Source organism: Pseudochaenichthys georgianus, chromosome 6 (genome assembly GCF_902827115.2).
Source record: "Pseudochaenichthys georgianus chromosome 6, fPseGeo1.2, whole genome shotgun sequence".
Lineage (NCBI taxonomy): Eukaryota > Metazoa > Chordata > Actinopteri > Perciformes > Channichthyidae > Pseudochaenichthys > Pseudochaenichthys georgianus.
Window position 1 is genome coordinate 43,857,179 of NC_047508.1, and position 24,648 is coordinate 43,881,826.

The 24,648-nt window shown below is 40.5% G+C and overlaps 1 protein-coding gene across 1 annotated transcript; it reads right to left on the reverse strand.

The window, feature by feature from the left end:
- Positions 1-5,017: 5,017 nt before the first annotated feature.
- Positions 5,018-19,611, reverse strand: LOC117448372 (peroxisomal succinyl-coenzyme A thioesterase-like). The gene is made up of 10 exons (XM_071203393.1): positions 19,416-19,611; positions 19,205-19,304; positions 18,191-18,381; positions 17,682-17,851; positions 17,107-17,226; positions 16,703-16,785; positions 16,258-16,351; positions 15,833-15,913; positions 14,959-15,103; positions 5,018-5,203 (listed from the first exon to the last, which is right to left on the reverse strand). The coding sequence occupies exons 1-10, from the start codon at positions 19,609-19,611 to the stop codon at positions 5,070-5,072; spliced, it is 1,314 nt and encodes a 437-aa protein (XP_071059494.1). The 3' UTR covers positions 5,018-5,069.
- Positions 19,612-24,648: the final 5,037 nt, after the last annotated feature.

The window sequence follows — 24,648 nt, forward strand, 5'->3', positions numbered from 1 at the left end:
AGAGCATTGATCTTCTACTATATGAACATGATGGACCCAAAATCACAAAAAAACGTAAAAACAGATTTTGAAAATGATTTTATTTTTCATAACACAAACATACACAACGAAACCATTTAAAAGCTGGAAATATATACATGGGATGTGACTATGATAATGTGAAAGTTTGATTGAGGTAGCATGGGATTTCATTCTGATAAGGCAAAAGTGTTATTATAAATATAATACAAATATATTTATATACACATTATGTACAACAATCTGTTTTTTCTGTCTTTATCTGTGCCACGCTTCAAAGCGGTTTCTGTCAACTACGACACAGAGGGCAACATCACAGATTCCTCCTCCTCCATGTCAAAAAACAAGCTTAAAGCTTGACTCACGTTCAGAGTTCTCTTCATCATAGTTGAGTCTTCAAAACTCAAAATCTATCTAACTATATCTAAATTCTCAATGTTTGTCAGTCACTTTACTTCAATCGCTGCAGTCTCCCGCCGCCTCTCTTCGTCTCCCGCCGCCTCTCTTCGTCTCCCGCCGCCTCTCTTCGTCTCCCGCCGCCTCTCTTTGTCTCCCGCCGCCTGTCTTTGTATATCTTCGTCTCTCTCCATTTCCCGCCGTGTCTCTTCGGTTCCCGCCGTCCCTCTTCGTCTCTTTTCGTCTCGTTTCGTATCACTCCGTTTAACTGATTACCTCACCCCCTCCCTGGTAAATACATCCTGTTGAGCAGAATCTACAGTTTCCAGTATTTTCCGTTTCGTAAAATGATAAAATTCGGCGAAGATATTAAAATATGTGCTTCCATTATTCATACTTCTGAGATATATCTGTATTAACTTTATATCATCATATGTCCGTGTTTATTGGGTATTTTTGCATGAAACAAAGACTGGCATATAGTTTCAAGCCAGTACTTTCGACAGAAATACACATATACATCCTGTTGAGCAGGATCTACAGTTTCCAGTATTTTCCGTTTCGTAAAATGATAAAATGCGGCGAAGATATTAAAATATGTGCTTCCATTATTCATACTTCTGAAATATATCTGTATTAACTTTATATCACTGTATCTCCGTGTTTACTGGGTCTTTTTGCATGAAACAAAGACTGGGATATAGTTTCAAGCCAGTACTTTCGACAGAAACACACGGCAATGTTGTCCGGACTGTTGTTTTTATGCGGCACCGGCTTGAACAGGTCATGTGATCTGATCACGCCGGCGTGACGGTCGACTCCAAAGGGTTAATATTAAATACATATAAGTATTTTTACAACTTGTATTTAGAAATACTCTGTTGTAATTATTGATGCATACATGTGTTCATCCATTCAATGTGGCATCTGCTATAATGGGGTTAATGTATGATATTACTTAATAATACAATACATTATAATATATGATATGATAATTACATTTTAGTTTTATTAATTTCTTATTTCATAGTTTCTCATTATTATTATTTGTATCGCTCATCTTATTTTTGATTTTATTAATCTGTGTGAATCTGTGCTGTCCTGTTTTTCACTCTCACCCTGTTGCTGTTTGAACTACTGAATTTCCCCACGGGATTAATAAAGGTCCATCTTATCTTATCTTAATGTATAAGTTGATTTACTTCAATCTACTGTACAATATTACAAGAAATATACTGCATAAAGCAAACTATATACTTTATTTGATCTAAAATATTGATGTTTCTACAACACCCATTGTGTATTTTGTGAATGAAGCGCCATCTCATGGTTAACTCCTGTAATTGAACAAATAGGGAAATTGGGCAACGCCCTCTAGCAATTTGGCAACACCCCCAGCCACTGGCATCCGCTGCGCTTTTGACTGGGACACACCCATTTGAGTCTGATATGGAGTGCTACATCTGTAGATACGTTTTTAGTCTGGTTTTGAAAATAAGAATTGTTTAAGCGGACATGCACGATTAGGGCAGTTTGTTCCAGATTGTCGGGGCATAATAGCTAAACGCTGCTTTTCCATGTTTATTTCTTATTCTTGGAACAAAGAGCAGACCCGACCCAGAGGACCTGAGACTCCTGGATGGTTTATAGTGATGCAGGAGATCGTTGATATATCGCTAGACAGAGCTTTGCCTTCTGACTTAGCTCTGATTTGCAGATATTACAATAAAAAACAATGCCATACAGAAGCCTGTTGTCTTCTTACTTTGCAAAAACTGAATTCTGACTCCAATAGCTTCCGGACAAGTGTTATAATAAAATACAGTATTTACCTCTGAAAAACAGTGCAGTATGATTGTAAAAGACACTGTGGATCAGTGAAATCATTGAAGTTAAGTATAGTATCCGAATGCTTCCTCTACTACCACAGTACTTAAGTTTAAAATACTCCATGTTCGGCATAGTGGTCCCCCTTTCAGAAGGGGCAAACGGCTAGAATAAAATCAAAATTCTAGAGCTCTGCAGTCACAACTAAAAAGTCCACAAAAAGTGTCATTTCACACTTTCTATAAACTTAAATAAACACTAACTGACCTTTCAAGCTTGTGTTCAGGTGCGTCCTCTTGGTTCTGAAGTCGTCTAAGCATCTGCAAACAAACCATTTACTTAATCAAACTTTGCAAGAACAGGTTACTACACTGAACAAAAATATAAACGCAACACATTTGTTTTTGCTCCCATTTTTCATGAGATGAACTCAAAAATCTAAAAGTAGGGTAGGGTTAGGGGTAGGGTTAGGGCTAGGGTTAGGGTTAGGGCTAGGGTTAGGGTTAGGGTAATGTTGTGAATCGAGTGGCCCATGGTGGTGGTGGGGTTATGGTATGGGCAGGCGTATGTTATGGACGACAAACACAGGCCACTCGATTCACAACATTACCTTAACCCTAACACTAACCCTAACCCTACCCCTCACACCAGATACTGACTGGTTTTCGGACCCCCCCAGACCCCCCTAATAAAGCAAAAATGCACGTTTCAGAGTGGCCTTTTATTGTGGCCAGCCTAAGGCACACCTGTGCAATAATCATGCTGTCTAATCAGCATCTTGATATGCCACACCTGTGAGGTGGGATGGATTATCTCGGCAAAGAAGAAGTGCTCACGATCACAGATTTTTTCAGATTTGTGAACAATATTTGAGAGAAATGGTTATTTTGTGTATATAGAAAATGTTTTAGATCTTTGAGTTCATCTCATGAAAAATGGGAGCAAAAACAAGTGTTGCGTTCATATTTTTGTTCAGTGTATTTTGTGGAACTTGAATCTCCTCCCACAGCAACATCACTCGATCAAAGGTGGAGGGAATGTACCATTTGTAAAGAATGGGATGAGGTCAATCATTATGATCCTTGTAATACACTAAACTTTCGCATACTGAATGAAGCATGTGGATTAACACAAGAAAAGTATAGAATGGTGTGGTGATTTTACTGCCACAGTACTTTGTTAGGGTGTTTTATGAAAATAAACCAGAGCCAGAAAGACAGAGGGGCAGGCTGGAGTTGAGAACTATTGCTAGCAGGATAGAGGCTACCAGGTTTTGTGTTAAAATCTGAAATGTAAAAAAATCCTTTATCCGCCCAGTTATGGAAATTATTAGACAAGGCTTAGCGTTAGCAAACAAGGGAGAAGAACGGATCAAACTGTTCCTATACAAACAGGAGTTGGTCGGATTCTCTGTCACAGTAAGCACCGCAGGTTGAACACAAATGCAGGAGACAGGAACTGTTAACAGAAAATACCTTATTGCAAGCTAGATCCAGACGAGATAAAATAGAACAGAAATTCAATTAATCTACATAAAAAACTGCAAATCCCTCTCTGTCTCTGTTTCCAACGGCGTCCACCAGGGCTCTGTACTTTGTCCACTTGTGTTTACCATCTACATCCACCATCTTGGAAAGATTCTCCGTTACAACGACCTCCAGTTTCACTGTTATGCAGACGACACACATCCAGAAGGAGCTCAACGTAGAGCCACTGCTCCGTTGTATCTGAAGGGGCCAATTGGATCCAGCCTCTGATTAGGCTGCTTCTGGGGGCCCTAAATTGTAGGTTTTTTTTGAGTTTTTTTGTAGTTTGGAGGAAAGTTGCATGGAATCTCCGCAGTACGGCCTGGGGGCAGTGCCGATTGTAATGCCTCACATGACACCATTACATTACATTACATTGCATTTAGCTGACGCTTTTATCCAAAGCGACTTACAATAAGTACATTTGACCAGGAAGACACAACCTTGAAGAAAACAGAATCATATAAGAACATCAGGTTTCAAATGACCCTGTGGACGATAGGCTTAAGGCTGACCAGACGGGCGAAGACGCTCTGAAGGATGGGTAGGAGGTCGAAGGTCGTGACAAGAGGGTGGACCAAAATGCAGGAGACAGGAATTTTAAAACAGAAAATATTTTTATTTTACTCTTGGTCCGAACGAGGCAAAACAGAAAATAACTTCTCGAAAATACAGAAATTCCAACAATGGCTAATAATTATCTGGATTTTACGACGTGTTCATGCACAACAGTAAATTAAAATGTCAGAGAGGATTAATGAGTCAGGTAGATTAAAATATATTAAACTAGAGTCCCCCTCTGCCCCTACTCTCTCTATAATGGAGGTTGTATTTTGGACTCTATTTGAACAAGGGTGATGGAATCCACCCTAAAATCACCCACTGGCTATATAAATAAACTTAAATATTACCACAAGTTATTAATACATTGTACTGATTCAACCAGTAAGCTGTAATCAACTTGATTATAAAGAATAATAATTACAATTAAAGGTAACTTTTCTGGCATGAAAAACAAATGCAGGCATGGAGTCTGTTTCTCTGGCCACCACGGTGACTGAGATAGATGAGCTGTGTTTTCCTGTAAGAAAAACAAAAATTCCCCCCATCATGATTAAGCATGAGGAAAAAAATAGAGCGGACTGTTACTTCCTGAATACAAGGCGCCAGAAGTCCCAGTTAGTGTGAATATTAGTTGTTGTCTTGGTTACAGGGAAAGGGAAGTTTGGGGCTCTCTGCTGGAACTGCTACCCCTGCGACCCGACCACCGATGAGTAGGAGAAGATGGATGGATGGTCTTGGTTACAAGTTGGAAAATGAAGCACCATGTTTCATGCCGCCGTACAGATTCTCCCTCAGAAAGACCAGCATCTTCCTCCAGGCGTCTTCCTGAGCGCGAGAATGTGCCACCAGCTCTCCGCCCCACAGAGCCATCACTGCAAAGACAACAAGCCAAACTATAGCAGTCAAAATTCAAAGTCCGGACTTGTTAGCTTAACTTTGAGATAAACATCTTCCAGGTCTGAAGGGAACATACTCGTAAAAGGTGGAATAGTGACAGATTTGAAGGTGCTGGCTCTGACAAACGGTGTAAATGGAGGTTCGATCAGGTGACCGGCATTCTTATAGGACAGGACAGTCAGCAGGTAGCTGTTCCCCGCTCGCTCCATCATCTCTCACATCTGCAAAACAGGAAGTATAACACATGGTTTTATATTTGTCAGATCATCTTCATTCTTTGGATATGTTTTGTAAATATGTATATCTTATACTCTTTTCTGTCTGAACTGTAACTCCCTGGCAACCAGTGGCGGCCGGCCCATAGGGGCGCTAGGGGCACCGCCCCACCTCTTGCCAGATAAAAAAAAATATATATATATATTAAATAAAAAAAAAAATATTTAAAAAAAAAATATCTAAAAAAATATATATATTTTATATTTGAATTTTTAATGAACAAGGTAAATATCACACAATTGGTATCACAAAAATGTATAATCTACAATACAATCTCGTTTAAAATTGTGTTACGATGTCTAAAGTTACTGATAAGTCACCTGTTTCCTGCCTGGCCTTGCCCATGGCATTAGTTTATCATTACCGGGCAGAGCCCCCGAGCGAAACAGCAGCAACCAGCACGTTGCAAAAGTCTCAATAGTAAACTGTGCCGCCGAAACATAATTTCAACCAATCAGCGGCGTCAAATATTTTGGTCACGTGGGCGCTCACGTTGGCGCCCATGTTGCTTACGTGCGTTGACGTGAGTTGTTTTTTAGACTCGTGAGTGACCAAGGTGACGCAGTATTTGGATGAGAATGGTGTGCAGGTGGAGTCGCCGGAACCTCGGTCCGCCCAAGAGCTACTCTCCAATCCTTTTGAAAGGAGAAGTTTGGGAGATAAATTGATACTTAAAGACCTTGGACCGGACCAACCCGATTTGTATATATCACAGCAAGCTCGTGAAAAAGACAAAACGTATCAACAAGGCTTCTCACATGGCTAGCTGGATGCAAACAGGTAAATGCTATCTTTTGTTTCACATGCTTGCTCTTCAAACAGCCGGGGACAGATACGATCTGTTCAGAAACTAGACAAAAGTTAAACAAGTACAAACCACAGACTGTCTGTGTCATGGAGAATACAGTCGCTGGTTTATTTATGTCTGTAGGCCATTGTTGTGAGTGTGGACGGTCGGAGCATATATAGCGTTAGCTTAGCCAAGCTCCATTCAGGAAACCAGGGATGGGCAAATGGCGGCCCGGCCCCACCTCCTCTTTTTGCGGCCCTCAGATTAATTTATAAACAATGTAATTAATTAAAAAAGTTTTACTTGTAGTACTGATACCGTCCACTAGACTCCTAGTTACGTCGCGAGCTGCGTACATAATTTCAAATACCGGTGCTGAGGAACAGCTGAGTGCGGGTTGACAGGTGTCTGTGTTGACATTCCCCTTATTGTGGAATAAGGGGAATGCAGAGACAGGCTACAAGTGTTCAAGTTAGACAACTAACGTCTGGGTTAGTGTTCATGACTTCATGTCCTCTTAATGGTTAATCTCAATGCACCCACATTTTCTGTGCTTTCCAATAGTTTCAAATTGTTTCATTCCACTGTTAAATAACCTGTTCAATACAAACATGCCACTTGTACAAATTAAATAACATTTCTGTGAACTGGTATTTGTTTAGTGAGCTTATTAGAGGATGTTCCCTGAAAGATTGTAAAATGTCAATGAAGATGTCAGAGTTACTATATTTGTTAATAATTACACACACAATACATGGCATTTGTGTGTGTGTGTTCCAAGTGAATCTGCGGCCCCCTGGTGGCCAGTACATTAATTATGTGGCCCCCATCACCATCAAAGTTGCCCATCCCGGATCTAAACCCTAACCCTAAACTCGGTTCCCAGGACGTAAACCCAAAACCTCCCTTTTCCCTGACCACATTAACCAGCTCTGACGGGGATTCCAAGGTGTCCATCTGGCCCAGAACCACCTCAATTGGATCCTTTATTCGAAAAAGCAGCAGCGGTCTCAAAGTCCCTCATGGATGAATGAACTTCTCAAATTATCCCTAAGGAAGATTCCAGCCAACCTCTAGAGAAAGTCTCCGGATAGACCGGTAAGGCAAGGCAAGGCAATTGTATTTATATAGAACCTTTCAGGACGCTACAGTTCAAAGTGATTTACAAAATAATAAACAAAAGACATTTAAGAATAGATACAGCATAAATACATTATTAAATGGCATTTAAAAACAGGCATAAAAAAGCAAAGATAATGAATGAAATAAATAAATCAACACAGCAGGTATAGAATACATGAATAAAAGGCATACTGCAGTGTGAGTATGAACAGCTCAATTAAAAGCAGCGGCAAATACAGATGTAGCGCTTCGTTTCAGACGCCTACCCGTGCAAGTCCGTGATCGGCACGGGGTGGGCCCCTGCTCAAAAGGAAACCCCCCCCGCAGGACTTGAAACACCCCCTTGATAAATACATTTAATTATAATGAAACCAGCTGCAATGGATCATGGATCCACCAGGGGGAGCCGTGAAAAGCTGCCACACTGAAACTCATGTGAAATAAACAGCTGATCTACAGGTATCTGATATAGCGGATATTTGTTAAGATCCATATATGTCACGGATAGGATCATATTCTGTGCTAAGTAAGAGACATGTAATCATTTACTAAACATCACCATGTTTTTATTTAACAAAATAATGTTTAATTCACGTTGGCGTAACTTACGCCGCGTAAGTACAAAACCATCGCTATGTTTTTAGATCAGGAAATGCATCCAGGGTCAAACAAACGATGTTCGATCGTCATCCTCGCATTCATTTAATGTATCATAAGTTCGCGAGTTGAAATGAATGCACTAAATTTAATCCACGTGAGTTTACAACAACAACAATAATCGCTTTGTTTTTATATCACATCCGACCGGAGGAAAATGCAGCGGCTCTCACTACCGATCACCCTAATCTCACGGGCAAACAATAATATGTACAGTGTTAATAGTGTACTGTATTATTAGTGTCTAATATTACTGCTATAATAATCACACATTGAGTTGTGCATAACATATGCATAGTAATTTAATACCTTCCAACACACATTGTAAGAACAGTTCTGTTTCATATGAGTGTTGAGAGCTGTATCCACAAATCTACTAATTTTGCCCTCAGTGCACCAGATTGATGCATTTAACTTCAATTTAAATAAAAACATCTTCTGTTGTAACAACAATAACATTATAAATAGTAACATAGCATGGTATTGCACATTTATTGTAGCTTTGAGAGTTACTGTCCTGAGATTTATTTATTACATGGATGAAGGTGACTGAGGCTTTTAATATAGACTTTTCAGTGTCCCACATTTTGCACAGAACAGTCCCACATTAGGAAAACAGATTGTCTGAGACAACTTGGCACTAAGAGTACTAATATGTCTACCATTTCTTTTATGAGTTTAATATCTGCATGTTCTCTTTTGGTTTGATGAGGACACATCCTGGGGATTTCAGAATGTTACTGGATTTTGATTTATTGTATCGGCTTCATGTCGCAATATATTCCCGAAGTCTGAAATGCAAAAATGTTCCACATTAGGGCAATGCACCCTACATTTAATCATTTTGTTTATTTTTAACGAAATAAATGTGCTTTAATCCATCATGAAATTAATGTAGGCTATTTACTTAGTACATATCTGACATAAACGATTAACACACTGTTCATACTGCTCACAGGCTGATATCTAGTGTATTCATACCCCTCACTGTTTATTCATCATTCAATTCATTATATATTTTATTCTGTAGATTGTGAACATTACTTTTCACTTTACTGCTTGTTGCACCTGGTTAGAAGCTAAACTGCATTTCGTTGTCTCAGTACCTGTAATCTGTGCAATAACAATAAAGTTGAATCTAATCTTGAGTAGTTACTAATGTAGGCTATTTACTTAGTACATATCTGACATTAACGATTAAACACGTTTGTGCATTCTTTATGAATGCAAACCGAGTCAACCAACCCCCCATGTGTCCTGTTGGGGACCCTTTGTTTAAAACTAATTGGCCATCGGAATGTGTGGAGTCACATTCCACAGCTCTCCCCAGCTCTCCCCCCTGTTTTAGTAGATTTCGCATGAGAGCAAAAGGAGAATATCCGTGTGTAAGAGTGAAAATGTATGTACGTAAAATGAGAATATATGTGTGTAAGAGTGAACATATGCTGCATTTTGAATGTCCGATAGTCCACCATTTCCACCGGAAATATCAAACATTTAATAAAAGTGAAAAACAATGAACAAGACTTAACGTATTCATCATAATTAATTATATTTATTTTGTTTGGATGTAGGATTTTTGACTTTGTTTAGAGCAGTGATCTTCTACCATATGAACACGATGGACCCAAAATCACAAAAAAACGTAAAAACAGATTTTGAAAATGATTTTATTTTTCATAACACAAACATACACAACGAAACCATTTAAAAGCTGGAAATATATACCTGGGATGTGACTATGATAATGTGAAAGTTTGATTGAGGTAGCATGGGATTTCATTCTGATAAGGCAAAAGTGTTATTATAAATATAATACAAATATATATATATATATATACACATTATGTACAACAATCTGTTTTTTCTGTCTTTATCTGTGCCACGCTTCAAAGCGGTTTCTGTCAACTACGACACAGAGGGCAACATCACAGATTCCTCCTCCTCCATGTCAAAAAACAAGCTTAAAGCTTGACTCACGTTCAGAGTTCTCTTCATCATAGTTGAGTCTTCAAAACTCAAAATCTATCTAACTATATCTAAATTCTCAATGTTTGTCAGTCACTTTACTTCAATCGCTGCAGTCTCCCGCCGCCTCTCTTCATCTCCCGCCGCCTCTCTTCGTCTCCCGCCGCCTCTCTTCGTCTCCCGCCGCCTGTCTTCGTATATCTTCGTCTCTCTCCATTTCCCGCCGTGTCTCTTCGGTTCCCGCCGTCCCTCTTCGTCTCTTTTCGTCTCGTTTTGTATCACTCTATTTAACTGATTACCTCACCCCCTCCCTGGTAAATACATCCTGTTGAGCAGAATCTACAGTTTCCAGTATTTTCCGTTTCGTAAAATGATAAAATACGGCGAAGATATTAAAATATGTGCTTCCATTATTCATACTTCTGAGATATATCTGTATTAACTTTATATCATCATATGTCTGTGTTTATTGGGTATTTGTGCATGAAACAAAGACTGGCATATAGTCTTAAGCCAGTACTTTCGACAGAAATACACATATACATCCTGTTGAGCAGGATCTACAGTTTCCAGTATTTTCCGTTTCGTAAAATGATAAAATGCGGCGAAGATATTAAAATATGTGCTTCCATTATTCATACTTCTGAAATATATCTGTATTAACTTTATATCACCATATCTCCGTGTTTACTGGGTCTTTTTGCATGAAACAAAGACTGGGATTTAGTGTCAAGCCAGTACTTTCGACAGAAACACACAGCAATGTTGTCCGGACTGTTGTTTTTATGCGGCACCGGCTTGAACAGGTCATGTGATCTGATCACGCCGGCGTGACGGTCGACTCCAAAGGGTTAATATTAAATACATATAAGTATTTTTACAACTTGTATTTAGAAATACTGTGTTGTAATTATTGATGCATACATGTGTTCATCCATTCAATGTGGCATCTGCTATAATGGGGTTAATGTATGATATTACTTAATAATACAATACATTATAATATATGATATGATAATTACATTTTAGTTTTATTAATTTCTTATGTCATAGTTTCTCATTATTATTATTTGTATCGCTCATCTTATTTTTGATTTTATTAATCTGTGTGAATCTGTGCTTTCCTGTTTTTCACTCTCACCCTGTTGCTGTTTGAACTACTGAATTTCCCCACGGGATTAATAAAGGTCCATCTTATCTTATCTTAATGTATAAGTTGATTTACTTCAATCTACTGTACAATATTACAAGAAAAATATACTGCATAATGCAAACTATATACTTTATTTGATCTAAAATATTGATGTTTCTACAACACCCATTGTGTATTTTGTGAATGAAGCGCCATCTCATGGTTAAATCCTGTAATTGAACAAATAGGGAAATTGGGCAACGCCCTCTAGCAATTTGGCAACACCCCCAGCCACTGGCATCTGCTGGGCTTTTGACTGGGACACACCCATTTGAGTCTGATCTGGAGTGCTACATCTGTAGATACGTTTTTAGTCTGGTTTTGAAAATAGGAATTGTTTAAGCGGACATGCACGATTAGGGCAGTTTGTTCCAGATTGTCGGGGCATAATATCTAAACGCTGCTTTCCCATGTTTATTTCTTATTCTTGGAACAAAGAGCAGACCCGACCCAGAGGACCTGAGACTCCTGGATGGTTTATAGTGATGCAGAAGATCGTTGATATATCGCTAGAGAGAGCTTTGCCTTCTGACTTAGCCCTGATTTGCAGATATTACAATAAAAAACAATGCCATACAGAAGCCTGTTGTCTTCTTACTTTTCAAAAACTGAATTCTGACTCCAATAGCTTCCGGACAAGTGTTATAATAAAATACAGTATTTACCTCTGAAAAACAGTGCAGTATGATTGTAAAAGACACTGTGGATCAGTGAAATCATTGAACTTAAGTATAGTATCCGAATGCTTCCTCTACTACCACAGTACTTAAGTTTAAAATACTCCATGTTCGGCATAGTGGTCCCCCTTTCAGAAGGGGCAAACGGCTAGAATAAAATCAAAATTCTAGAGCTCTGCAGTCACAACTAAAAAGTCCACAAAAAGTGTCATTTCACACTTTCTATAAACTTAAATAAACACTAACTGACCTTTCAAGCTTGTGTTCAGGTGCGTCCTCTTGGTTCTGAAGTCGTCTAAGCATCTGCAAACAAACCATTTACTTAATCAAACTTTGCAAGAACAGGTTACTACACTGAACAAAAATATAAACGCAACACATTTGTTTTTGCTCACATTTTTCATGAGATGAACTAAAAAATCTAAAAGTAGGGTAGGGTTAGGGGTAGGGTTAGGGGTAGGGTTAGGGTTAGGGCTAGGGTTAGGGTTAGGGTAATGTTGTGAATCGAGTGGCCCATGGTGGTGGTGGGGTTATGGTATGGGCAGGCGTATGTTATGGACGACAAACACAGGCCACTCGATTCACAACATTACCTTAACCCTAACACTAACCCTAACCCTACCCCTCACACCAGATACTGACTGGTTTTCGGACCCCCCCAGACCCCCCTAATAAAGCAAAAATGCACGTTTCAGAGTGGCCTTTTATTGTGGCCAGCCTAAGGCACACCTGTGCAATAATCATGCTGTCTAATCAGCATCTTGATATGCCACACCTGTGAGGTGGGATGGATTATCTCGGCAAAGAAGAAGTGCTCACGATCACAGATTTTTTCAGATTTGTGAACAATATTTGAGATAAATGGTTATTTTGTGTATATAGAAAATGTTTTAGATCTTTGAGTTCATCTCATGAAAAATGGGAGCAAATACAAAAGTGTTGCGTTTATATTTTTGTTCAGTGTATTTTGTGGAACTTGAATCTCCTCCCACAGCAACATCACTCAATCAAAGGTGGAGGGAATGTACCATTTGTAAAGAATGGGATGAGGTCAATCATTATGATCCTTGTAATACACTAAACTTTCGCATACTGAATGAAGCATGTGGATTAACACAAGAAAATTATAGAATGGTGTGGTGATTTTACTGCCACAGTACTTTGTTAGGGTGTTTTATGAAAATAAACCAGAGCCAGAAAGACAGAGGGGCAGGCTGGAGTTGAGAACTATTGCTAGCAGGATAGAGGCTACCAGGTTTTGTGTTAAAATCTGAAATGTAAAAAAATCCTTTATCCGCCCAGTTATGGAAATTATTAGACAAGGCTTAGCGTTAGCAAACAAGGGAGAAGAACGGATCAAATTGTTCCTATACAAACAGGAGTTGGTCGGATTCTCTGTCACAGTAAGCACCGCAGGTTGAACACAAATGCAGGAGACAGGAACTGTTAACAGAAAATACCTTATTGCAAGCTAGATCCAGACGAGATAAAATAGAACAGAAATTCAATTAATCTACATAAAAAACTGCAAATCCCTCTCTGTCTCTGTTTCCAACGGCGTCCACCAGGGCTCTGTACTTTGTCCACTTGTGTTTACCATCTACATCCACCATCTTGGAAAGATTCTCCGTTACAACGACCTCCAGTTTCACTGTTATGCAGACGACACACATCCAGAAGGAGCTCAACGTAGAGCCACTGCTCCGTTGTATCTGAAGGGGCCAATTGGATCCAGCCTCTGATTAGGCTGCTTCTGGGGGCCCTAAATTGTAGGTTTTTCTTGAGTTTTTTTGTAGTTTGGAGGAAAGTTGCATGGAATCTCCGCAGTACGGCCTGGGGGCAGTGCCGATTGTAATGCCTCACATGACACCATTACATTACATTACATTGCATTTAGCTGACGCTTTTATCCAAAGCGACTTACAATAAGTACATTCGACCAGGAAGACACAACCTTGAAGAAAACAGAATCATATAAGAACATCAGGTTTCAAATGACCCTTTGGACGATAGGCTTAAGGCTGACCAGACGGGCGAAGACGCTCTGAAGGACGAGTAGGAGGACAAAGGTCGTGACAAGAGGGTGGACCAAAATGCAGGAGACAGGAATTTTAAAACAGAAAATATTTTTATTTTACTCTTGGTCCGAACGAGGCAAAACAGAAAATAACTTCTCGAAAATACAGAAATTCCAACAATGGCTAATAATTATCTGGATTTTACGACGTGTTCATGCACAACAGTAAATTAAAATGTCAGAGAGGATTAATGAGTCAGGTAGATTAAAATATATTAAACTAGAGTCCCCCTCTGCCCCTACTCTCTCTATAATGGAGGTTGTATTTTGGACTCTATTTGAACAAGGGTGATGGAATCCACCCTAAAATCACCCACTGGCTATATAAATAAACTTAAATATTACCAGAAGTTATTAATACATTGTACTGATTCAACCAGTAAGCTGTAATCAACTTGATTATAAAGAATAATAATTACAATTAAAGGTAACTTTTCTGGCATGAAAAACAAATGCAGGCATGGAGTCTGTTTCTCTGGCCACCACGGTGACTGAGATAGATGAACTGTGTTTTGCTGTAAGAAAAACATGAATTCCCCCCATCATGATTAAGCATGAGGAAAAAAACAGAGCGGACTGTTACTTCCGGAATCCAAGGCGCCAGAAGTCCCAGTTAGTGTGATTATTAGTTGTTGTCTTGGTTACAGGGAAAGGGAAGTTTGGGGCTCTCTGCTGGAACTGCTACCCCTGCGACCCGACCACCGATGAGTAGGAGAAGATGGATGGATGGTCTTGGTTACAAGTTGGAAGATGAAGCATCAGGTTTCATGCCGCCGTACAGATTCTCCCACAGAAAGACCAGCATCTTCTTCCAGGCGTCTTCCTGAGCGTGAGAATGTGCCACCAGCTCTCCGCCCCACAGAGCCATCACTGCAAAGACAACAAGCCAAACTATAGCAGTCAAAACTCAAAGTCCGGACTTGTTAGCTTAACTTTGAGATAAACATCTTCCAGGTCTGAAGGGAACATACTCGTAAAAGGTGGAATAGTGACAGATTTGAAGGTGCTGGCTCTGACAAACGGTGTAAACGGAGGTTCGATCAGGTGACCGGCGTTCTTATAGGACAGGACAGTCAGCAGGTGGCTGTTCCCCGCTCGCTCCATCATCTCTCTCATCTGCAAAACAGGAAGTATAACACATGGTTTTATATTTCTCAGATCATCTTCATTCTTTGGATATGTTTTGTAAATATGTATATCTTATACTCATTTCTGTCTGAACTGTAAGTCCCTGGCAACACTGCCTCAGGCTAACACGATGATCTGCTAGGTTTCAACACCTACAAATGTCACGATAGTGGAATTTTAAACAATACAAAGGGGTTTTATTGCCATGACCACATTGTAAACATAGGATTGCCAAAGCATTCCGCACAAGGCGTTATAACAGAACAAAGACAAAAAGAAACACTAAACATAAATGTCAACAATACATGAGGCTCAACAGCATAACACAAAACATACTGTATATGCCAACAACGTGCAAAAAACACTGTTTCTAACACCTTAAAGTCCAAACCTGTTTAAAACCTGGGAAACATGTTCGAAATGTTGATCTTTACTTAATTTGAATAGAAGTTAAACTAACGCAACTTCATTAATACTCCCATGTTCAGTAAGCCTTGGCCGGCACCCTAGTTTGTGAAATCAGGAAGTGATGGCGCTGTTACGTTGTGGATAGCGGGCAGACAGAAAGCCTCAAATGGAGAAAGTTTTGCTATCAGTTCAGCTTTAAAGCCATTGTTCTCTCCACAGAACGTAAGTTATATTTACTATCGACCTCAACCCAGACCTCCAGGCCAAGTTTTCTATTCACACCAAATGTAATCTTGTAAATTCGCTCACGTCCATTGCAGACTCGTAGGAGGGCCAGTTCTGATCGTCCTCACCGACGACGAGCAGCAGAGGACACTGCAGTCGTCCCACCTGCTCAGAGACAAACAGCAGCAGGTTGTATCATCGCCTGCTCAGCATTTATCTTTGGATGTTTGAGACTTTACTCAGAGCTACACATTTATCGGAGAACAAAATAATATAAATTCATTTCCTAGTTGTTAAGTTTAAAACAACAGTGATAATACATAATGCAAACTCTTAACTACAAGAAACTGACAGAAAAGTGTTGGAGAATAGCAAACTAACAACTTTCATAGTTAATTTTCTTCTATCTTAAAAGAAAAAAAACGTTTTAAAAAGGGCTTTTGAGACAAAAAACACAAGCAAAAAAGAATTAAAAGAAAAAAGTGTCTAAGGAGTCTGCTGGTACTGACGTCCACTTTGAGTGAGGGGTCTGTGGGGATGGGCAGCACCAGATCTCTGCAGATCAGTTGGTTGTCCTCGTCAAAGCGAGTCTTCTCAACGTTTCTGATTTGAAAGAAAAGAAAAAAACGTTGTCTGAGGCTGGCTCAAAAGAAAGACCATCACACGTTTAAGACCCACCTCTTTTCCCTCGCTTGAGAGTCAGTCTGAGCTGTACCTATTTGTACGCTTTATTGTCTGTCCATAGCCTTTATGTGTGCCTGGTATCTATTCTTATGTGTGCCTATTATCTATTCTTGTAATATTATATTTTGTTATAATGTTATGTTCGTTGTGAAGCACTTTGGCAAACCCTCTGTTTTTAAAATGTGCTATAGAAATAAAGTGGATTGGATAGGGTCATGAAAATGTAACGTACAGAAAGTCATAGAGATAACTGAAAGCAGATTAACGTACTTGTTAAAGTAAGTCATTATTTGTTCCAGAGGTCCGTCAATCGGCTGCACATGACTCCCATTGATACACACTGCACAGCTGAGCTGGGAGAACACACACACACACACACGCACGCACGCACGCACACACACACACACACACACACACACACACACACACACACACACACACACACACACACACACACACACAGTGTGAGTACTTTGAAAATACTTACTTTGTACTTCCATTACTAATTAATGGCGGTGTAAACCTTTCGGTATGTCACCATTCAATTCAATTGTATTTTGCCAATTGGTAAGTTACATATAAAAATAGGGGAAAATTGAGTTTATGTTTGAAAAACACCATAGAAACCCTTAAAGCTGCGTCCAATATAATGAAAGTAACCGAGCTGGTCTTACCTTGAGACCTTTGGAGTAAACAGCCATTCTGAGGGTGACACCGGCGCCGAAGGAAAGACCCAACATGGCGATCCTGCTGCCGAGGATCTGAGGATGCTGCTCCAGGACTCTATAGGCCGTCTGCAGCAGGAAACGTGTCGATGTGATCAATAAAACCCCCACAAATGTTCCTACTTTTATCCACAAAAATGTATAGAGAAGGTTTCGGATATTTATTTTCTGAAGATATTAAATTTCATCTCCACTCGATACCCACCCATTATAAAGTGGAACTATAAAAAAACTATTTAGTTTACTAAAGTACAGAGGCTGGAAAAGCCTTTCACATTCAGAAGTCTGTGTTTTTGACCTCTGTTCCTTTGTGGAAAAAGCATGAAATCGGCAGGGCGAAAAAGGACATTATTCCCAATCAATCCGCATGTTTATCTCGTGGAAACCTTGACACAAGAACACTATGTCCTCTGTAAAGGTTAATGCATCTTCTCGTAACACAAACATAGAAAAACAAACACAAAGATAATAGACTAAGATGAGAAAACACTTTTAACCCACATAACAAAGCTCATCTGGTTTACCTCAAAGTAATCATTATCCACCATTCTCCCAGTTTCCTTAGTGATTTGAGGTGTGAGGTAGTCGAGGGCCATCGAGGCGATGCCGTGGGAGGCCAGCAGCGCTGCCCGGTACTCCACCAGCTTCCCTCCCCACCCCCAAAGGTCCAAGAGTCCGGGGAAAGGTCCAGGTCCTTCAGACGAGTCAAGACACCAAAACAAATCAATAGCTCCATAATTATACATTGTTATATCGATACTTTTTAGACAACTATACCATATTTGCTGATATCATAACGTATTCAAGATCAAGAATTTATTAAATTGAGCACCCTGCAATCCATTATATTGCGTTTTCCCGATGTTCTCTGGGATTCAATTTGACAAAAAAGTATTTCACTTTTCACTTGCTTATTTAAAACATCACAAATAACTAATGCTTGAACATTGTTAAAGTTTCTCTATGTCACACAAATGTCACCCCTTAACTCCGCCCAGAGGACACCTCCCTTCAGAATCTCCCCAGGTCCTACCTGAGGGCAGGAAGAGGGTCGCAGTGAGTCCGTCCTCTGTTATCGGGACTCTACGGACGCCGGGAGCCATGTACCATCGCTCTACCACCACACTGACCAGCAGCACCTGATCCAAGAAGCCCTCCGTCTGGTGACCCTGGTACACCGAGATGGTGACCACCATGAGAGTCTGGACGTTCAGCTTCCTCCACCTTGAAGAATGAGAGGAACGAGGTAACTCTAATGGTACGTTCACATCGTACACCGGATTAAAGCGATGCGAATATAATCGCTTGAGTTTCCCCGCGGCTTGAAGTGGTGTTTACTAGCGTCATTCAAACAAGTAGGCAGACGAAAACACTTTTATAATATGTGTTTCAGAAAACGATCGATAAGACTAATCCAACATGTAGCTGCTCCGTCCACACTCACAACAATGTCATACAGACAGAAATAAAGCAGCGACTGTATTCACTATGACACAGACAGTCTGTGGTTTGTACATGTATAACTTCTCTCCAGTTTCTGAACAAATATGAGGAGCTGTGAGCTCTGTGTGCTAACAGTTAACGGCTGATGTTTTGGTTATCTGATTCAACGTTAGTAACAGCAGGCCAAGATCCTCAACGCTGATTGGCTAACGCGAGAATGTGCCACGTGAATTTGACGCTCGAGTTGACAAAATGTAACTCTCGCGAAGGCGCAAGTCCCGTCCATCTCGTCATTCGGTGTGAACGCACCATAAGGCTTCATTTAAATCCATCCCCTACACCTTTTTATGGAAGTTAATTTACTTTAAATAATGATTATGTTTCATCCAAGATATGCTGACACAATACTATGGTTACGAAATGTTATGACGGCTGCTCTTTCTACCAGAGAGACAGAAGGAGGCTCGTTCAGCTGAGATCGGAATACTGGCGGAGTTCAGTTGGTCACAGAGTGCAGTGGTGTATGGGTAGTTTTGGAATCAGGCCTAATAATAATATTTGTTCCTGGACTGTCATCTGAACAGCCCCATGGTTGTTGGCCTACCTGAGCCCAGTTTTACTGCCAGGAACTGGTCTGAGGCTCCACAGCAGACCCATCGGTTCAACCCCAGAATATGTCCCGCCCAGACTGGGATCCCGTGAAACTGTGGGAGCGAAATGGATGTAAAATATTGACTTTTTTCTATTTTCACATATAACTCCATCATTTAATAACAAAATATGTTTTGCTGACATTCATGTCATGATGGTCTTACCGTTCACAATACCGGTGGCGTCGGCAGTGTAGTGAGCAAAAGCCTCCCAGCTGTGTCCGTCTTCACACTGGTGGAGGGCGTGGATGGTCAGCTGGAACCCAGGGAGGAGGTTCTGGACCAAGACGGTGAACTTCTCATCCACAAGCCCTCTGGACGGCTGGACCGACAGCTTCACGCAATGCTGTTTCATGTCCATCGTGAACTGAGCGGACAGAAGATATCAAGAGACGATACAACTAATAAAAAAATGACAGATTCCACTATTATTTCCAAATAGAGATGGTGCAATATATTTTATTTAATGTATTTATTTAGTTGGAGTTGGCACTTGTGTGCAAACCCTCAACCAGGGTCTCTAAAATCTAAGGAAATAAATGGTAAACACACCTTAAAAACACTACCATCCATCTAAACCAGGGATGGGCAAATGGCGGCCCTCACCTCCTCTTTTTGCGGCCCTCAGATTAATTTATAAACAATGTAATTAATTAAAAAAGTTTTACTTGTAGCACTGATACCGTCCAATAGACTCCTAGTTACGTCGAGCTGCGTACATCATTTCAAATACTGGTGCTGAGGAACAGCTGAGTGCGGGTTGACAGGTGTCTGTGTTGACATTCCCCTTATTGTGGAATAAGGGGAATGCAGAGACAGGCTACAAGTGTTCAAGTTAGACAACTAACGTCTGGGTTAGTGTTCATGACTTCATGTCCTCTTAATGGTTAATCTCAATGCACCCACATTTTCTGTGCTTTCCAATAGTTTAAAATTGTTTCATTCCACTGTTAAATAACCTGTTCAATACAAACATGCCACTTGTACAAATAAAATAACATTTCTGTGAACTGATATTTGTTTAGTGAGCTTATTAGAGGATGTTTCCTGAAAGATTGTAAAATGTCAATGAAGATGTCAGAGTTACTATATTTGTTAATAATTACACACACAATACATGGAATTGTGTGTGTGTGTGTTCCAAGTGAATCTGCGGCCCCCTGGTGGCCAGTACATCAATTATGTGGCCCCCACCACCATCAAAGTTGCCCATCCCGGATCTAAACCCTAACCCTAACCTCGGGTCCCAGGACGTAAACCCAAAACCTCCCTTTTCCCTGACCACATTAACCAGCTCTGACGGGGATTCCAAGGTGTCCACCTGGCCCAGAACCACCTCAATTGGATCCTTTCTTCTAAAAAGCAGCAGCGGTCTCAAAGTCCCTCATGGATGAATGAACTTCTCAAATTATCCCTAAGGAAGATTCCAGCCAACCTCTAGAGAAAGTCTCCAGATAGACCGGTAAGGCAAGGCAAGGCAATTTTATTTATATAGCACCTTTCAGGACGCTACAGTTCAAAGTGATTTACAAAATAATAAACAAAAGACATTTAAGAATAGATACAGCATAAATACATTATTAAATGGCATTTAAAAACAGGCATAAAAAAGCAAAGATAATGAATGAAATAAATAAATCAACACAGCAGGTACAGAATACATGAATAAAAGGCATACTGCAGTGTGAGTATGAACAGCTCAATTAAAAGCAGCGGCAAATAGATACGTTTTTAGTCTGGTTTTGAAAATAGGAATTGTTTCAGCGGACATGCACGATTAGGGCAGTTTGTTCCAGATTGTCGGGGCATAATAGCTAAATGCTGCTTTTCCATGTGTATTTCTTATTCTTGGAACAAAGAGCAGACCCGACGCAGAGGACCTGAGACTCCTGGATGGTTTATAGTGATGCAGGAGATCGTTGATATCGCTAGAGAGAGCTTTGCCGTCTGACTTAGCTCTGATTTGCAGATATTACAATAAAAAACAATGCCATACAGAAGCCTGTTGTCTTCTTACTTTTCAAAAACTGAATTCTGACTCCAATAGCTTCCGGACAAGTGTTATAATAAAATACAGTATTTACCTCTGAAAAACAGTGCAGTATGAGTGTAAAAGACACTGTGGATCAGTGAAATCATTTAACTTAAGTATAGTATCCGAATGCTTCCTCTACTACCACAGTACTTACGTTTAAAATACTCCATGTTCGGCATAGTGGTCCCCCTTTCAGAAGGGGCAAACGGCTAGAATAAAATCAAAATTCTAGAGCTCTGCAGTCACAACTAAAAAGTCCACAAAAAGTGTCATTTCACACTTTCTATAAACTTAAATAAACACTAACTGACCTTTCAAGCTTGTGTTCAGGTGTGCCTTCTTGGTTGGTTTGATCTCCTCTTGGTTCTGAAGTCGTCTAAGCGTCTGCAAACAAACCATTTACTTAATCAAACTTTGCAAGAACAGGTTACTACACTGAACAAAAATATAAACGCAACACTTTTGTTTTTGCTCCCATTTTTCATGAGATGAACTCAAACATCTAAAACTAGGGTAGGGTTAGGGTTAGGTTGGGGAAGAGCGCAGGGCTCCGTGCGTGCGTGCGTGCGTGTATCGATGTATCTACGTGTGTGTGCGTGTGTGGAGCTTGTCCCAATGGAATCTGTAAAATACCTTAAATGAGAGGGGGATCTAAAATGGCCAATTTAAAAGTGAATCCAGTTCTATTAGTAAAAGCTGTGCATGTTAGTGTAAGTGCAGTTAAAACACAAGTGCAATGATACAAATATAAATTATTAAAACATTCTTCCCAGTAATATGAATTTAAAAAGTAAAGGGAGTGTTAAAATTAACTAATAATAAAATAAAGGAAGGCACACCGGGTTAGTAAAATCGTATATAATGAACTGGATGTCACTGAAAAACAGAAACCATTAAAATCGAGGTCGGGTAAGATTAAAAGTCTCCAAAGGGTCTATTTAAAAGGGTGGCAGGTAGGTGAAGAGTTCCTCCCTGCGGGCGGTTTCCCGGCCTCCAGATAATCAAATAATTTAAAATAAATATAAATAAACAAATAAAAGCGTCCCTCCTCATGTGGCTTTGATAATTTTCAGATAAAAACATACACATAAATACATTTAAAATTATAAAACATGTAAGAAGTAATAAAAACATAAATATGAACACCATTAAGATAAATAAGATAGTGCTGGAAACATGCGATAAAAATGTAGCACACCAATAAAAAAAGTCCAGATGAGGAGGATCTATAAATAATTAATAAATAAATAAATATAAGTGCTAAAATACGTGGAGGGCGGATTAAAACAGGCTGACACACCCGCAGAGAAGGGAACCCAAATCACCCACCTGCAGGGGAGAGACCCCGGGGGGAGAGGAGATCACACAGGTTAAAACATGTTAAGTGGTGGGAGGCGGACCCATCAATTATATTTTTCATTTAGTCCGCCCGGGTCAATGGTGCCCAGGCGATGGATCCACCTCCGCTCCGCCGCTCGCCTCTGGCCGGTGCTCCAGCCGCTGCTGCTCTCCAGGCCCATTGACTGCACACTCTGGAGGCCATGGAGTTTAAAATGGTTGTATAAAACGCTCGTGCCGTCCCCGTCTCTAATTCGATATTGGTGTTGTTTAATTCTGAGGCTGATCTCGTTGCGCGTTTCCCCCACATAGAGTCTCTGGCAGGCCTTGCACCTAATTGCATAAATAGCGTTTTTTGTGTTAGGTGTCAAGGCCTGCCGTACATTGCTCCCCTCTCGAGAGAAGGGATTGAAAACGTGGGGGAGGCGAACGAAACCAACCTCAGAGACCCGAGGCGCCTCCCTAGTTTTGATGCCTTTATTTAATTTTGTGTGGACCAGGAGGTCCTGGAGATTTTTATTACGTCGGTAGGCGGAGATCAGCCGGCACGGTCGCAGCGCGTCACAGCCGCCCCTGGCCCCCTCAAAATTGGCCTTTAGTTTGCCTAAAAGGCTGTTCAGGCTCCCTGAGTAGGTTGTGATGAGGGGGACCAGGGCAGGGCCGGACGGCCGGGCGGAGATGTCTCTGTATTTCTCTATGAAGGTGCGGCTGACCTCCGCCTTAATGCTTCTAAGGAAGCGCCTCGAATAGCCCCTGGGTCTCAGCGCACTAAAGAGGATTCTGGTAGCCTCCTCCACATCCTCCGCGAGGGTGCATATCCTGTGGAAGCGGATCAGCTGGGACTTAATCAGGCCTCTGTACGGGTTAGGGTTAGGGGTAGGGTTAGGGTAATGTTGTGAATCGAGTGGCCCATGGTGGTGGTGGGGTTATGGTATGGGCAGGCGTATGTTATGGACGACGAACACAGGCCACTCGATTCACAACATTACCTTAACCCTAACCCTCACACCAGATACTGACTGGTTTTCGGACCCGCCTAATAAAGCAAAAATGCACGTTTCAGAGTGCCCTTTTATTGTGGCCAGCCTAAGGCACACCTGTGCAATAATCATGCTGTCTAATCAGCATCTTGATATGCCACACCTGTGAGGTGGGATGGATTATCTCGGCAAAGAAGAAGTGCTCACGATCACAGATATTTTCAGATTTGTGAACAATATTTGAGAGAAATGGTTATTTTGTGTATATAGAAAATGTTTTAGATCTTTGAGTTCATCTCATGAAAAATGGGAGCAAAAACAAAAGTGTTTCGTTTATATTTTTGTTCAGTGTATTTTGTGGAACTTGAATCACCTCCCACAGCAACATTACTCGATCAAAGGTGGAGGGAATGTACCATTTGTAAAGAATGGGATGAGGTCAATCATTATGATCCTTGTAATACACTAAACCTTCGCATACTGAATGAAGCATGTGGATTAACACAAGAAAATTATAGAATGGTGTGGTGATTTTACTGCCACAGTACTTTGTTAGGGTGTTTTATAAAATAAACCAGAGCCAGAAAGACAGAGGGGCAGGCTGGAGTTGAGAACTATTGCTAGCAGGATAGAGGCTACCAGGTTTTGTGTTAAAATCTGAAATGTAAAAAAATCCTTTATCCGCCCAGTTATGGAAATTATTAGACAAGGCTTAGCGTTAGCAAACAAGGGAGAAGAACGGATCAAATTGTTCCTATACAAACAGGAGTTGGTCGGATTCTCTGTCACAGTAAGCAGCGCAGGTTGAACACAAATGCAGGAGACAGGAACTGTTAACAGAAAATACCTTATTGCAAGCTAGATCCAGACGAGATAAAATAGAACAGAAATTCAATTAATCTACATAAAAAACTGCAAATCCCTCTCTGTCTCTGTTTCCAATGGCGTCCACCAGGGCTCTGTACTTGGTCCACTTGTGTTTACCATCTACATCCACCATCTTGGACAGATTCTCCGTTACAACGACCTCCAGTTTCACTGTTAT